We start from the raw sequence: 14749 nt of genomic DNA, 5'->3' as shown, positions 1-14749 counted from the left end.
GTCAAAATCTTTCAAATTTTGCATGCTCTTTTAATTTTTAAAATTATGAAATAATTCATATATGAAAGTTACAATGTATAAAGCAGACACATGTATAGTTAAAAAAAAAACCCACCATGCATCTTAAGAAGTCAGCCATTCCCTATACTTTCGAGGTCTTCATATGACCTTCCATCTATCTACCTGCTGTCTGATACTTGTGCCTTGGGTAAAACTCTTGAGTTTTGTGTTTCGTATCCCTTTGCTTCTCTGTGTGGTTTCATCACATGCAGTATCCTTTAAACAGTATCACTATACTGTTTATTTTCTGAACTTAATATAAATGTTATCATACTTTGTATTTTGTCATTTTGAGATTCATCCATAATGATGCTTGTAGCCATGTATGTAGTTGATTCATTTTTCTTTTAGTGTTTCATTTATATGAATATGCTGTAGTTTATTCCCTCTCTTTTTGATCGACATTTCCAGTAGTTTACAGTTTTTTACTGTTATGTAAACAGTTTTTTACTGTTATGTAAGTAGTGTTGCCATGAATATTCTTGTATCCCTTTCCCAGTGTATATTGAGTTGATATTTTAATTTCTGTGAAAATGATGGCTTTGTATATTTGTCAGTCTGAGTTTTCTTACAGAAGAAACGTACATGTGTGGGCATATTTGCATCTCTATAAAAATTAGTCTATATTTAACATTAGAATCAAAGGTACTCCCTATAGTTTTAGAAATTTAAAATTAAGGTATAATTAACATACAGTAAAATTCACCCTTTTGGTGTACAAGTCTGTGACTTTGGATGAATACATACAGATGTGGAACCACCATCTCAAACAAGACAATAGAACACTTTCATCTCCCCCAAAACTCTCTCTTGTCTCTCTCAGCCCCTTACAGTTTTAAAATTAAGTTTCTGTGCCATCAATCAATCCATTGATTGTGATTGTAGATAGCGTGCTTTCATAAAACAGATGCATTGTAGGGAACTTAGATTTCATGTCTAGCACACCCCTTGGTTTCAAGGGTGTATGCATGTATCCTAATGATAGCTGTCTGATACTTTATTTTGTAAATTTACAAAAGTTAATTAGGTGATTGAAATTTTCATGATTGATACACAGAGAAATAGACTAGGTTTCTGAAAGAGAAGACTAATTATTGTAAAAAAAAATCTCTTCTCCAACAAATTTATAGACAGTAAAAATTCCAGCCAAAATATTAGAATTTTAATGATTTTAGAAACCTTATAGAGTTATTCTAAATTCATAAGAAAGATTTTCAAAGAAAAGACAGAGGGAAAAAACCTTTTTTGAAAATTGTTGTAAGGGGCAATATGCCATAATAGATGCTAAATCCTATTACAAAGAAATAACTCCATGTCACTGAGCTCCTTGTTGTTAAACACAGTGGATGTTTTTCAGTCCCCATCTTGCTTGACCTTTTAGTTGAATCCTTGCTCCATTTCACTGAGCCTTCTATCACCACACTCCATCCACCGTCTCATGAACTACTCAGCATGAAATATTTTTTAGAGTTCAATATTGGACCTTCTTTTCACTTGTATAAGTTGTTTGGGGAAATTTTGTCCATGTCTGTACCTTCATTAACCTACCATCTATCTGTATACCAAAAACTCCTTAAATTTCTAGTCTCTGGACTTGAGCTGTCTGCAGAACAGCTCTACCTGGTTATCTCAGAGGGATCCCTTGATTTCAAATTGTTCTTACTATCTTCTCTGTTTTCATTGGTTTCATACTTATGCTTCAGATTTTTTATTTTAACCATTGATTTGTGTTTACAGCTTAAAATTATTACAGTCAGATTCATGATACATAAAATCGAGTGCTTTGGTGGAACTAACATTTGAAAACAAATTACACCATCAAGGTAATGTTTTTGTGAACCAATGAATGATGTTTTGTGTGATTAAACATTAAGAAAAAAAATAGAACATAAAGTCATCAATATATTCTTAAAAAATTAGCCATTCAGGCCTCCCTAAACCCAGGAAGCCACTCCTGGACTAGCAGTTATGGCCAGTGGTAGTAACATCATTTTCACACAATATTGAATTCTACTCATTATGATAGGACTGCAGTGCTATATGACTAGAATCCCTTTCTAAGCACTCACTGCACATATTTCATGAAAATACACTAACTTGAACAATATCAAAAAGCAAAAGTTCTGATTTTTTTTTTTTTTTTTTTGATGTATGCTTTTGAAAATACAGTATTCAAAGCCTCTTTCCCCTCTGTAGCTACAAATAAGATAACATCCCAGGAAGATGTACTGGTAGTGTGGTTATGAGTTTAGATTTTATTCTGAAATATTTTGAGCTGAGGAATAGCAGAGCTATACATTGAAGTCCAATGTGAATTATGTGAAACAGGACTATACATTGCGTAGTTCAAGGGCAGTGTAATCATTCAGTTGTCTTTGGTTCATCTTGACTAATAGAAACACATTAATCTGGATGTAGTTTAAACAAAGACTTCAGATTGTAGAAAATTAAATGAGAATATTTAGAGATCTTTTCTTAAGCCATATTGTGTGATTCAAATATGAATTGTTAATTTCCTGCTTTTCCTTGCTTATATCCTTCCTTTGCAAAAACAAAACAAGAGTCTTGTCTTGATGGTTATTCTTTATTACCAAATTGCTTTATATGGAGTGTTTTAGTTTAAGTATTTCCACATCTATTAAAATGAATGGAATTCAGGGGTGCCTGGGTGGCTCAGTCGGGTTAAGCATCTGACTTCGGCTCAGGTCATGATCTCACAGCTTGTGAGTTTGAGCCCCTGCACCGGGCTTTGTGGTGACAGCTCAGAGCCTGGAGCCTGCTTGGGATTCTGTGTCTCCCTCTCTCTCTGTCCCTCTCCTACTCACATGCTCTCTCTCTCTCAAAAATAAATAAACATTAAAAAAAAAATGTAAAATGAATGGAATTCAGTGTTTACTCTGTCTGGGCCATTTAAATTTAGCGTTTATTTCTTAATTGTGAAATGAGAAATTTTATCTTTTGCCAAAGATAGTTAAGGCAAGTAGAGAAAGTCTGGGAGTTTAAAAAGAGAATTAGGGATTCTTTTCTTTTCTTTTCTTTTTTTTTTTTTTAAGTTTATTTTTGCAAGAGAGGGAGGGGCAGAGAGCAGAGACAGAGAATCCCAAGCAGGCTCCATGAACTCCCAATCCATGAGGTTATGACCTGAGCCGAAATCAAGAGTTGGACACTTAACCAATTGAGCCACCCAGGCATTTCTGAAATGGGGACTCTAAGTCATGCTGTGCTTATTTGTAAGAGATGAAGAATAGTCTTGAATGATAAGTGGAGGGAAAGGACCATATTATTGTGTAATTTTACCCCCACCTATCTGGCCCCTCCCAGTTGCCACCTTGCTACTTTGAGAAGGAGGTCCATGAGGCTCACTACTGGTAGCTGAAGTCAGAGGCCATTTCAGTTTCCAGTTTTTATCTACAACTTGGAATCTGTTTCCACTTTGGGAAAAGTTGGTCTCCACAGGATCTCGCTTTATCTCCAAGACTTGCTGATTGAGATGTATAAATTTAATTTTATTAGATAACATTTCTTTTTACATAATTATATATAAATATATAAGATATATAAGAATATGTATTTTATATATGTATATATATACATGCATATGTGTTGCATGTGTGTACATATTTCTTTTACCATAACATTTTGATTTTAATGACTTTAGACTTGCTTTTGGAATCATGCAATGCATTTTTATGTCTCCAGGGTTGTTTTCACTTCTAATGATGATATTTTGGTTATAAAGATGATTTGGTGTTGGGACACCTGGGTGGCTCAGTCTGTTAAGCATCCTACTTCAGCTCAACTTATGATCTCGTGGTTCATGATTTTGAGCCCCACGTTGGGCTCTGTGTTGACAGCTCTGAGCCTGGAGCCTGCTTCAGATTCCCTCTCTCTCTTCCCTTCCCCCACTTGTGTTCCGTTTCTTTCTCTCTGTCAAAAATAAATACTTAGAAAATTTTTAAGGTGATTTGGTATTAATAGTGGTGTAATTCATTTTATCAGATGTTTAATACCAAGTATAAAAGCTAGCAAGCTAGATTTCTTTTGTTGTTCTTCCTTTCTTCCCTCTCTTGCCTCCCTTGATCCCTAAATCTGCACCAGTATTCTGTACCAAAACGGACAGTACTTGTGCCTCATTTGAATCAATTTCTGGAACTTTCTAAAGTCAGCCCACTGGCACAGAGTCAACACGGAAAAAAGGGAAATTCTTCCACTGAAAATTGAAAAAGTAAATTTCTCTTTTATGGCGAGTCTATCCTTCGGGACTTTTGCTAAGAGAGTCCCTTAACTTGTTTTGGTAGTTTTCAAAGTGTAGTCCCACACCAGCAGTAGCAACCATCACCCAAGATTGTGTTACGAATGAAGATTCTTGGGCCCTGATCCAAAATTTCTTAATCAGAGACTGAAGAGCAGGCTGAACAATCTGGTGTTGCTGACACTTGCAGAAGTAGAAGAACCACTGTCCAAGGTCAGGGGAGTATTCCTCCAGATTCTGCTGTGCATTCACCTCTGCCAAGAGAATTTGTAGCAGCATAATTCTGGACCAGTTTCTATATTAATTTCTAAGCTTAGAGGCTCATAGGCAACCTCTGTGGGTAATAAAAAAAAAAATTGAACCCTAAACTTGGTGTTGAGGAGCTAACCTGTGGTTTGAATTCTCAGGGGATAAATCTCTTCTTCAATTTCCAGTCCAGTCCAGAGTAGATCTGTTTTCTTATTGATTCTCCATGCCAGTGGGCTTTTTCTAGTCTCCCCCCCGCCCTTTTTTAAATGTTTATTTATTTTTGAGAGAAAGAGAGCATGAGCGAGGGAAGGGCAGAGAGAAAGGGAGACACACAATCTGAAGCTCGCTCCAGGCTCCAAGCTGTCAGCACCGAGCCCGACATGGGGCTTGAACCCACAAACCATGAGATCATGACCTGAGCCGAAGTCAGACTCAAAACCGACTGAGCCACCCAGGCGCCCCACTAGTCTTCCCTTTTATTGCAAGTATAGTACTTGGGAAACTTTGGCTCTTTGCAGGGTTCAGTGAGTGATAAGGCCATAGCTTCTGTGTCCCACCCCAAGATAAACCAAATCTGGTTTTTGGTTTTCCCCTTTGTTTCTGGTCCTTGGTAGTTTCCCTTTTTTTCTGAGTTCGTTGTTACATTTAAAAACTATTTTTGTTGGGACACCTGGGTGGCTCAGTCTGGTTAAGCATCTGACTCTTGATTTTGCTCCAGTCATGATCTCACGGTTCAGTTCATGGGTTCGAGCCTTGCGTCTGGGTCTGCGCTGACAGCATGGACCTGCTTGGGATTCTCTCTCCCTCTCTCTCTGTCTCTCTCTCTCTCTGCTACCCCTCCCCGCTTTCACATTTGCTCTCTCTCGATTTCTCGATCTCTCTCAATATAAATAAACTTAAAAAATATTTTTGTTGTATTTAAGCCATTATTTCTAGATGTTTCTATTAGGATTTTTACATTTAGTCCATGCTTTTGTCAAAACAAGTCTTTATACTTAATTTACCAAAGTTTACAGTACTTACATATTTTTTTCTGTAACTACAATGGTGATCTTTCACGCCTTGTCTAGGTTGATTATAAAATTGAAAACCAGTGAACAGTCTCCATAGTGTTAGGAGTATCTGTCTATTACAGTCATTTCAGGACTAAGTAGCATGTTGGCCCATGGAGGAGAAGATATAATCTTCTACCTGTTCTACTCCAGGGATGCTTTAGGTGACAAAATGATAGTGGATTTGTTTTCATCTTTGTTTTTTCTAGACTCTGGTTACCTTTCAGAAAAAAAATTTTTAACGTTTATTTTTTATTTTTGAGAGACAGAGCATGGGCAGGGGAGGGGGCAGAGAGAGAGGGAGACACAGTATCCCCAGCAGACTCCAGGCTCTGAGCTGTCAGCACAGAGTCCCATGCGGGGCTCAAACCCAGGAGCCGTGAGATCATGACTTTAGCCGAAGTCCAGTGCTTAACCAATTGAGCCACCCAGGCACCCCTGGTTACCTTTTATACTTCCTATGACAGAATAACCATGTGCTTAAGTTTTGTAAGAACTTCCAAGTTCTCAGTCGTACTGTTTTTGAACTCATATTATTTAGAGTATATTTCTTGGAGTCCTCTAGCTTGTTCTAATTGGAATAGTTACTTTTCAGTCCTGAGATGTCTTTTCATTGCACTTCTGAGTTACTATTACTGTTCATTGGATCCTCTGTGTGTGTCTGTGACCGCAAATAAAAGCACACACATGTATGCACACATAAAATCAACCAAGTAAAAGTTTTTGAAAGATGTGTGAGAAGCAGCTTTGAACCTTTATATATCTGGCAAGTCTTTCCTTTTGCCTTCACAGTAGATTAGTAGTTAGGTTGGAGTATAAAATTCTAGGTTCAATATTTTCTCTCAGCATTTTTAGCATCTTTTGTTTTCTGAGGGAATGCTAATCTAATTCTTGTTTCTTTGTAGGTTATTCCTACTTCCCTTTTCTGGAAACTGAGGATATTTTTGGAGTTCCTTAGAGTACTAAAATTGATGAGGAATGTGATGAAACCATGTTGTATATATGTAGTAAACTAACTTCTTAATACTTCCCTGTCTTTAAATATCCATTTTGGTTTTCTATTACTTTGAGTAAAATAGGAAGAGTTATTACCGTAGTACTAATGAATAGCTCACTTCTCTCCACTTCCTATTCTTTGTCTCCTCTTTTTCACTAATGTGAATCTATCACAGCACACAGAAGAGATAGGGAACTTTCCCAGTCACCTTGTCTCTTAAAAACAATGCATTTGCAGTTTGTTTTTGTGGGTTTGTACCATTCCCCTCCATTTTGGGCAGTGACTTTTTAGAATTCAAAGTCCCTATCATAGCTTGCATTAAGCTTCGCAGTATAAGATACATATATGAAAACTGAAGATTGTGATTGGTTACTAGCATTTGGTAGTTTAAAAAAATAAAGTCAAATTTGGTTGACCAACCGGAGATCACTTATTTCTAGTGCTTCTGTGTAGTTAATGTATGACTTTGCCAGGTATTGATCATTCTGCTTTGTTTTAATCAAAATATCTACATTTCATTGGTATTTTTGAAGTTTTAGGGTTATCAGAACATAACTGATTTTCTTCTTAAAATCAAAAGGTAAAAACAAACATACTTTTAATAGCAAGCACCATTAAATCTAGGGAGAAAATAAGGTGTTTCTTTATGGTTCTGAAAACTATTTACTATTTTAATTATAATGATAAATTTGAATTATCCTTTTTAAAGTTTATTTATTTTGAGAGAGAGAAAGAGAGAGAATCTGCACACGAGCCAGAGAAGGGCAGAGAGAGAATTCCAAGCAGGCTTCGCACTGTCAGCACAGAGCCTGATGCAGGGCTCAATCTCACAGTGAAATCATGACCTGAGACGAAATCAAGAGTCAGATGCTTAACCGACTGAGCCACCCAGGCATCCTGAATTATAATATTTTTAAATATAGAAAGACAGTGACATCGTTTTTGGAACACCTCTGCTTAATAATGTGGAATGATCAAAAGTAACCATTTAGGAATTTGCTTTATTTTTATCAGTTTAGTTAATTCTTGTTTATCTCTTTAAATCTAATGTTGTAGTGTTGTAGCCCCATATACTCTTTTGCTAATCCGATTTTTTTTGTGCTGGCAGCAGGCACCAATTATTTTGCACCCAGAAGTGCTCTAATGACCAAGTAATTAGAACTTGAAGGAGTAGATTTGAGATAAGAGAGGTTCTCTTAGAAAATAGATAGACATTGGTTAGCCAGACATTGGTTAACTTGAAATTTTGATAGTTTCTGTGAGACTGGATGGGAAAATTCTATGGAGAATCCTAGAGAGTTACTAATTCAACTAAGAGATCCATACCAATTTTATAGCTAGTGATGCTGTGATCCTTGAAAACTCAATATGTAACAGGTACAGGTTTTGAATTATTCACCACTCCCACGATTTACCTGAAACTCTGTGTCTTCCTCAAAATGCTGTAATGTTCTCGTTAAGAACTAATGATCTAGATCAGTTGACTCTTTATCTGTTTCATAAAAATGTTATTTTATTCCTCTAACCCTTATTAAAGAAAATGTAATGACCTTAAATAGTGGGAATAAAGAAGCAGAAGGGTGTTATTTAGAATCAAGTCAAGGGCCTACTAAAATTATTCCCCCTCCTCAGCTGATCTCACAGATGAGAATTGATCTCTAAAAATGTAACTTAACTGATGGGGGAACATAGTGGAATTGGTTTGGGATTTTAAATAAATGGTCAAGTTCCATACAATTGTTTATTACCTTATTGTTCATCTTAAATGTCCATGAGTTTTGTGATGACTTTTAAGAAACAGATTTTACTTTCCATTTGATACTTACTGTGTATCTCCCTTCCCCTATTCAGCCTCTTTTTTCTTTAAAGATATTTAATTTGGGTTGACAGCATATTTTTCCCCTCCTTTACTCTTTAAGGTAAATATGTTTAAACGCCTGTGCATATATAGTAATGCAAAATCCTTAAAAGGTCTCATTAAGTTGATTGATTTTGTTGCATTGGCAGAGTGAAGATAGTCCGAGTCCCAAGAGACAGCGCCTCTCTCATTCAGTCTTTGATTATACATCAGCATCACCAGCTCCCTCACCACCAATGCGACCATGGGAGATGACATCAAATAGGCAGCCCCCTTCAGTTCGATCAAGCCAACATCACTTCTCAGGGGAACGATGCAACACACCTGCACGCAACAGAAGAAGGTTAGTTGATTACAATGTATTTCTTAAATTCTCTTGCATTGATAGATTTGTTTTGTTTTTTTAATGTCAAAAAGCATTTTTTCTATAGGCATTTTATAAACATTCATACACATTCACATGAAGAACGTGACATTATTTATAGACTTCCACACAAGATCATGAGAGTTCATTTAGCTTATGGTTGACAGGTGAAGAAATTCAAAGAGGCTAAAGTGATTTACCTAAAATCAATCCATGGCATCATATATGCATTCAGCTACTTTATGGTTTAAGGTGTTTTGTAGGCTAGCCTACAATCCTGATTACAGAAAAATGAATTTTATAGCTCACAACTGTAATGAAATACAGAAATCCTAGAAATGAGATACTCTTTTTTAGTCCATTCCTATTTCTTGTGTATCCTTAAGGCAATTGGGAACTTAATTAGGTTTCTTATAAAACCGTGCAGCCTCTAGTACAAAAGAGTGACTGAAGTTTACTTCAGTGCTCAGTCCTCTCTCTCATGGGACTTGGCCCCTGTCTTTCTTTCCTGGGGGAATGTATTTCTTCTGAGCTTCTTCCTCTTTAGTTGTGGCCTGAGTACATACATTTCTTATTCAGGGAAATCGTGAATCCTTGGAGTGAGTCAGCTGTTTGCATGTCCAGTATGTTGGTAATCTAAGAAATATTGAAGGTCTGGAGTTAGGAAGGTGTTATGGACTGAATGTGTCTTCTCAAAATTCATAGTTGAAGCCCTAATTCCCCAGTGTGGCTGTATTTGGAGATGGGGTCTCTAAGGAAGTAACTAAGGTTGAATGAAGTCATAAGGGTGGGGCCCCCAATCCAGTAGGATTGGTGCCCTTTTAAGAAGAGACACCAGAAAGCTCACTCGGTCTGGCATGTAAGGACAGTGAAAAAGGTGGTCATCCTGCAAACCAGGAAGAGAGCTCTCACCAGAAACCAGCCATGCTGACATCTTGATCTTGGACTTTCAGTCTCCAGAACAATGAGAAAATTAATTTTTGTTGTTTAAGCCACCTAGTCTGTGGTATTTTGTTATGGCAGCCCTAGGAAACTAATAATGAAGGATCTTAAAACCACCATTCTTTGTTCTAAATGAGACAAAATAAACCTGTTTCTGAGTTATGTCCTGTTGAGACCCTAAGACTTTTACATTACTTGGTGTGTTTTTACCCAATTTTATGGGAATGTTTAAAATAATGTATGTCAACCAGGTAAAATATTTTATAGCTGTTAAATACAATAGCTGAGACAATATGGTTGTTTGTTTCAGGGTTACAACCTGAGCATCTACTGTAATCTTTCCTATTGTTTTATGGTGAAATGTGTCATGCTTTCAAAAGAACCTGTAAAACAAGCATACACTTAAAAGGGTAACACACAAGTGTACCAACACCCAGGTTAAAATAAAACATTGTTACTACTTCACAAGACCCTGTTCATCCTTCCTAAAGGATAAACCCTGTCCTGTGATTTGACGACATTCCTTTGTTAATACTTTCTAATACTTGAATGTATTCTAAAATGATGTAATTTTAGTTTTTGCTAATTTTACTTTCATTTAAATGTATTCGTTTTTTACTTTGTTTCCTAAGCATTCTATTTTTAATGTGGGTAGCAGTAGTTCTCCATTATATTGATATGCCATTATTTATGTTTCTATCTACTACTGAGTAATGGTGATGCTCAGTTTCTTACTATTATAAAGAGTGCTATTAGGAACCTTTCATGTACACATTTCCTCGTGTACATGTGGAAACATGTCAATAGTGTATAAGCCTAGGACTAAAGGCTCTGGGCCAGCAAGGGAATGTCAGAAGTGTCTGTTCCAGATGGTAGTGATAACTAGCTGTGGGTTCTAAAATTGAAGAGAAGCTTTGTGCTCTAAGGTCATGGAAACACAAAGGGGAAGGATAGGGAGCACTTAACCTGGAAAACTTAACTATGGGCTTATCCTGCCCAGCAGTCTGTTAGGATTCCTTACTCCATTCTCCCTTTGATATTTTATTGTAGGCTAGCTAATACACTTAGTTGCCAGATATCCTCCCAGAAGCAGGCCGTGCAAGTAGATGTAATATCCAACAACAGTCTAACGTAATTTCAGATACAAAATGAAAGGAGGACGCTAAACTCCATAAAACAAAGAACTTGAAGAAACCGTTAATAGAACAGACAGAATTTTTGAGTAAGTGTAACATGAGAGAGATGCAAGAAGATACTATATCCATAAAAATCAACTAAAAACCTTACTTGGTAGAATTTAGAATTAGTAAATATGTAGAAAAGGTGTCCTAGTTTCTGGAAGATCAAGTGGAGAAATTTTCCCAGATATAGTGTAAAAGGCAAAATGAAGTGTGGATAAAAAAAAGTTTAAATATAGAGACCGAGCCATCAGTTCTAAGTATGTCTAATAATATTTTCAGATGGAGACAATTGAAGGGACCTCTTAAAAAAATTTTTTTTTAAGTTTATTTATTTATTTTAAGAGAGAGAGTGTGAGCAGGGAAGGGGCAGAGAGAGAATCCCCAGTGCAGGGGCTCAATCCCATGACCACGAGATCATGACCTGAGCTGAAACCAAGAGTCAGGATGCTTAACCAACTGAATCACCCCGGCGCTCCTCATGTGGGGACCTTTTTATTCTATTTTATTCTTTTTTTTTTTTTTTTTTTAATTTTTAAATTTTATTTAAATCTAAGTTAGTTAACATATAGTGTAATAATGATTTCAGGAGTAGAATTTAGTGATAAATTGCTTCTGTAATAAACCCAGTGCTCATCCCAACAAGTGCCCTCCTTAATACCCATCACTCATTTAACCCATCCACCCACCCCCCTCCAGCAACCCTCAGTTCTTTGTATTTAAGAGTCTCTTGCGGTTTCCCCTATGTTTGGGACCTTTCTAAAGAAATAATGCAAAATCATTTCCCAGAATGTAAGAAAGACTGAGTTTTGAACAGGATTTGAACTTTCAGAACATACACGAAGGACAAATAAAAAATTGACAAATATTCCAAGACAGAAACTTTTTTAAGTTCTGCTAGCTGCCTTATCATCTAAGTGTAAAGCCAAAACATAAAAACATTTCAAATATTCAAAGACAAAATTGACCAGCAAGAAATCCTCCTTGAAAGAATTATTAAAAATTATACTCTCCCCAGGAAGCAGAAGAATAAATGCAAGAACTATGATTCAAGACCATTGGTTGGCAAAGGAAACAATGACATGCTTTTAAGTCTGAATAAGGTCTGTTTAAAAAAGAGAAAGAAGGTGGCTCAGTAGGTTAAGCGTTCAACTCTTGGTTTCAGGTCAGGTCATGATCTCACAGTTTGTGAGTTCAAGCCCCGCATTGGGCTTCATGCTGATAGCTTGGACCCTGCTTGGGATCCTCTCCTTCTTTCTCTGCCCCCTCCCCTGCTAGTGTGCATGGTCTGTCTCTCTCTCTCTCAAAATAAATGAACTTCAAAAAGACTAAAAAAGAGAAAGAGGGGTGCCTGGGCATATCAGTCAGCTAAGCATCTGACTCTTGATTTTGGCTCAGGTCATGATCTCCCCGTTTATGAGATTGAGCCATGTGTTGGGCTCTGCACTGACAGCATGGAGCCTGCTTGGGGCTCTCTCTCCCTCTCACTCTGCCCTTCTCCCTCCTGCTTGCACACGTGCTCTCTCTCTCTCTTAAATAAGTAAACATTTAAAAAAATACAAAAGAAATATGGAAAAGATCTGCACATGAGATGGGGACAGAGAGAGAAGAGTGTATTAAGGGTAATTACTAGGAGAATAGAAATACAAAATGTATAGCTTCTACACATTGAAACAGATAGTATATCTAGAAAACTCCATCTAACAAAAGGCAGGTAAAGAGGAGGGAACAGCTTTGGGCTATTTACAGTTGATACACCTAAAATAAAATGACAGTACGATAAAGTCAACTGAAAGAAATATTTGTCCATATTTTATCATTTCTTATTTCTAGATTTTCCAGTTCTGCTTCCTAAATACTCTGTCACAAAGACATACCTACCATTTAACGAGGGGCCATATAGTGAAGATATAGAGACATACATGTCAGCATGAGGACTTGGATCTTAATTTGTGTTTAGTGTGAATGCTGTTGAAATTATTTTTGAGTAGAGAAGTGAGAACAAGTGGCAACAACAGAATAGAACAATAATAAAAGGGGACCTTAAAGTTTGTGTATAGGTTGAATAGATTTTCAGGAGATGAATGATCTGAGCACATAGATTCTATTTTGATTTTAAGGTACATATTTTTTCCCATGTTAACATCTAGTAAGGACTTAGAATTGATGGTATATCATAGTTTAATTAGCAACTTTTCCTCTTTTTAGTGATACATAAAACAGTCCTTTATTTTACTTTTTTAAGATTTTCTTTTTAAGTAATCTCTACACCCAGTGTGGGACTCAAACTCACAACCCCAAGATCAAGAGTTCCTCACGTTCCACCAACTGAGCCAGCCAGGCGCCTCATAATACAGTCCTTTAAAATATCTGTACAGATACAAAAGATATGTGCATACACATGAGTTAGTATATGTAGATACATTTTCTTGTTTTGTTCTTTTAGGGAGGCTAAAAATAGTGATTCATGTGTAGGAGTAAGCACACCTCTCTTCTGAATACCATTCTGCAATTAAAAGAACCAAGGCTCTTTGGAGAACTGGTTAATTCCAGAACTGGTGTAGGGAAAATACAGGATGAGGGAGCATGTATTATGGTGCCAGATATTAAGGAAGTACTCCAAAGGATAGAGATGTAGTGAAAGGACACAGGAACTAAACAAAGTGCACAGAGTTGAAATAACTTGAACAACAAAAACAGTAGTGTGGATTATAACCCAAACAATAAAATATCTGTGAGTTCATACTGATTATAAATAACTGAATAAACAAAAGTGGGAGAGAAGTGACAGTTCTTCCTTACAGAATTGCAATCAATACATGTAGAAGAAATGAGGGGAATAGGAAATCAACATTAGAATAGCGTAATAATGATAGCTGAATATCCATTCATGCATGCTAAAATTATTGGCAAAACTTTCAGCAGAAGCAGAAAGTTTGCATGTTCTCAAAGTAACTCACCCCCAAGTATTTGGTAATTACAAAAGGAAGAATGGTGGTTTTGTAGTAGAGGGTTTTGGCAGACACAAGTTTAGCCAAATGGTCAGTGATCCATGCATATGTCCCAGTGATGCATATCGATGTCATGTGCCCCTAGATATGGTGCACTGAAATGGGCAGAACATCTCTGTGGTATCCTTTCCAGTAATATGTAACATCAGATATATCGTGAGAAAACTCAGACAAACCCAGGTTGAGAGACATTCTGCAGAGTAAATGTCTTCAGAGAGGTATCAAGGTCATGAAAGATAAGGAAAGACAGGAACTGTCACATTGAAGAAGATTAAGGAGCTATGACAACTATCTGCAATAATGAGATCTTGTATTGGATTCTCAACAGTGGGGATATTGGTGGAAAAATTGGTGAAATCTGAAATGCGCTCTGTTGTTTAATAGTACAGTACCAAGGTTTATTTCTTAATTTTAATAATTTCTCTGTGCTTATGGAAGATACTAGCATGAAGGAAAGCTAGGTGGTGAAGGGTATGCAAAAAAAAAACTATGCTAAAATTATCTCAGAACATTTAAAAAGTGAGTTCTAGGGCGGATGGCATCTTAAATTCAATGATATATAATATGTAGATTTTGAAGTAAATATATGTAGACTTTGCAAAAAGAGACATACTAAAAATAAAGATAGAGGAAGCAGTTAATGGAACAAGAACCTGGGGAGTGGTATCAAGAGTACTATTGAAGAGTTAATGTCGCCAAAGAGTGTCCTCGTTCTCTTTAAGATTGGGCAGTTGGGGGTGAGAAGATGCAGATTTAGAAGTACAGAGGTGACCTGATAATCCGTGA

General features: G+C 36.6%; 1 protein-coding gene across 6 annotated transcripts in view; it reads left to right on the top strand.

The window, feature by feature from the left end:
• RNF38 (ring finger protein 38) overlaps positions 1-14749 on the top strand; it is a 128879-nt gene that overhangs the window by 90134 nt on the left and 23996 nt on the right. For all 6 annotated transcript variants that reach the window (XM_060609316.3, XM_060609312.3, XM_060609311.3 and 3 more), the window contains one exon: positions 8618-8811. In XM_060609316.3, coding sequence (XP_060465299.2) covers positions 8618-8811 — 194 coding nt within the window. The remainder of the gene's footprint in view (positions 1-8617; positions 8812-14749) is intronic.

Source organism: Panthera onca, chromosome D4 (assembly GCF_046562875.1).
Source record: "Panthera onca isolate mPanOnc1 chromosome D4, mPanOnc1 haplotype 2, whole genome shotgun sequence".
Taxonomy (NCBI): Eukaryota; Metazoa; Chordata; class Mammalia; order Carnivora; family Felidae; genus Panthera; species Panthera onca.
The sequence above is the reverse complement of the archived record's forward strand: the minus strand, read 5'-3'. Positions and strand labels throughout refer to the sequence as shown.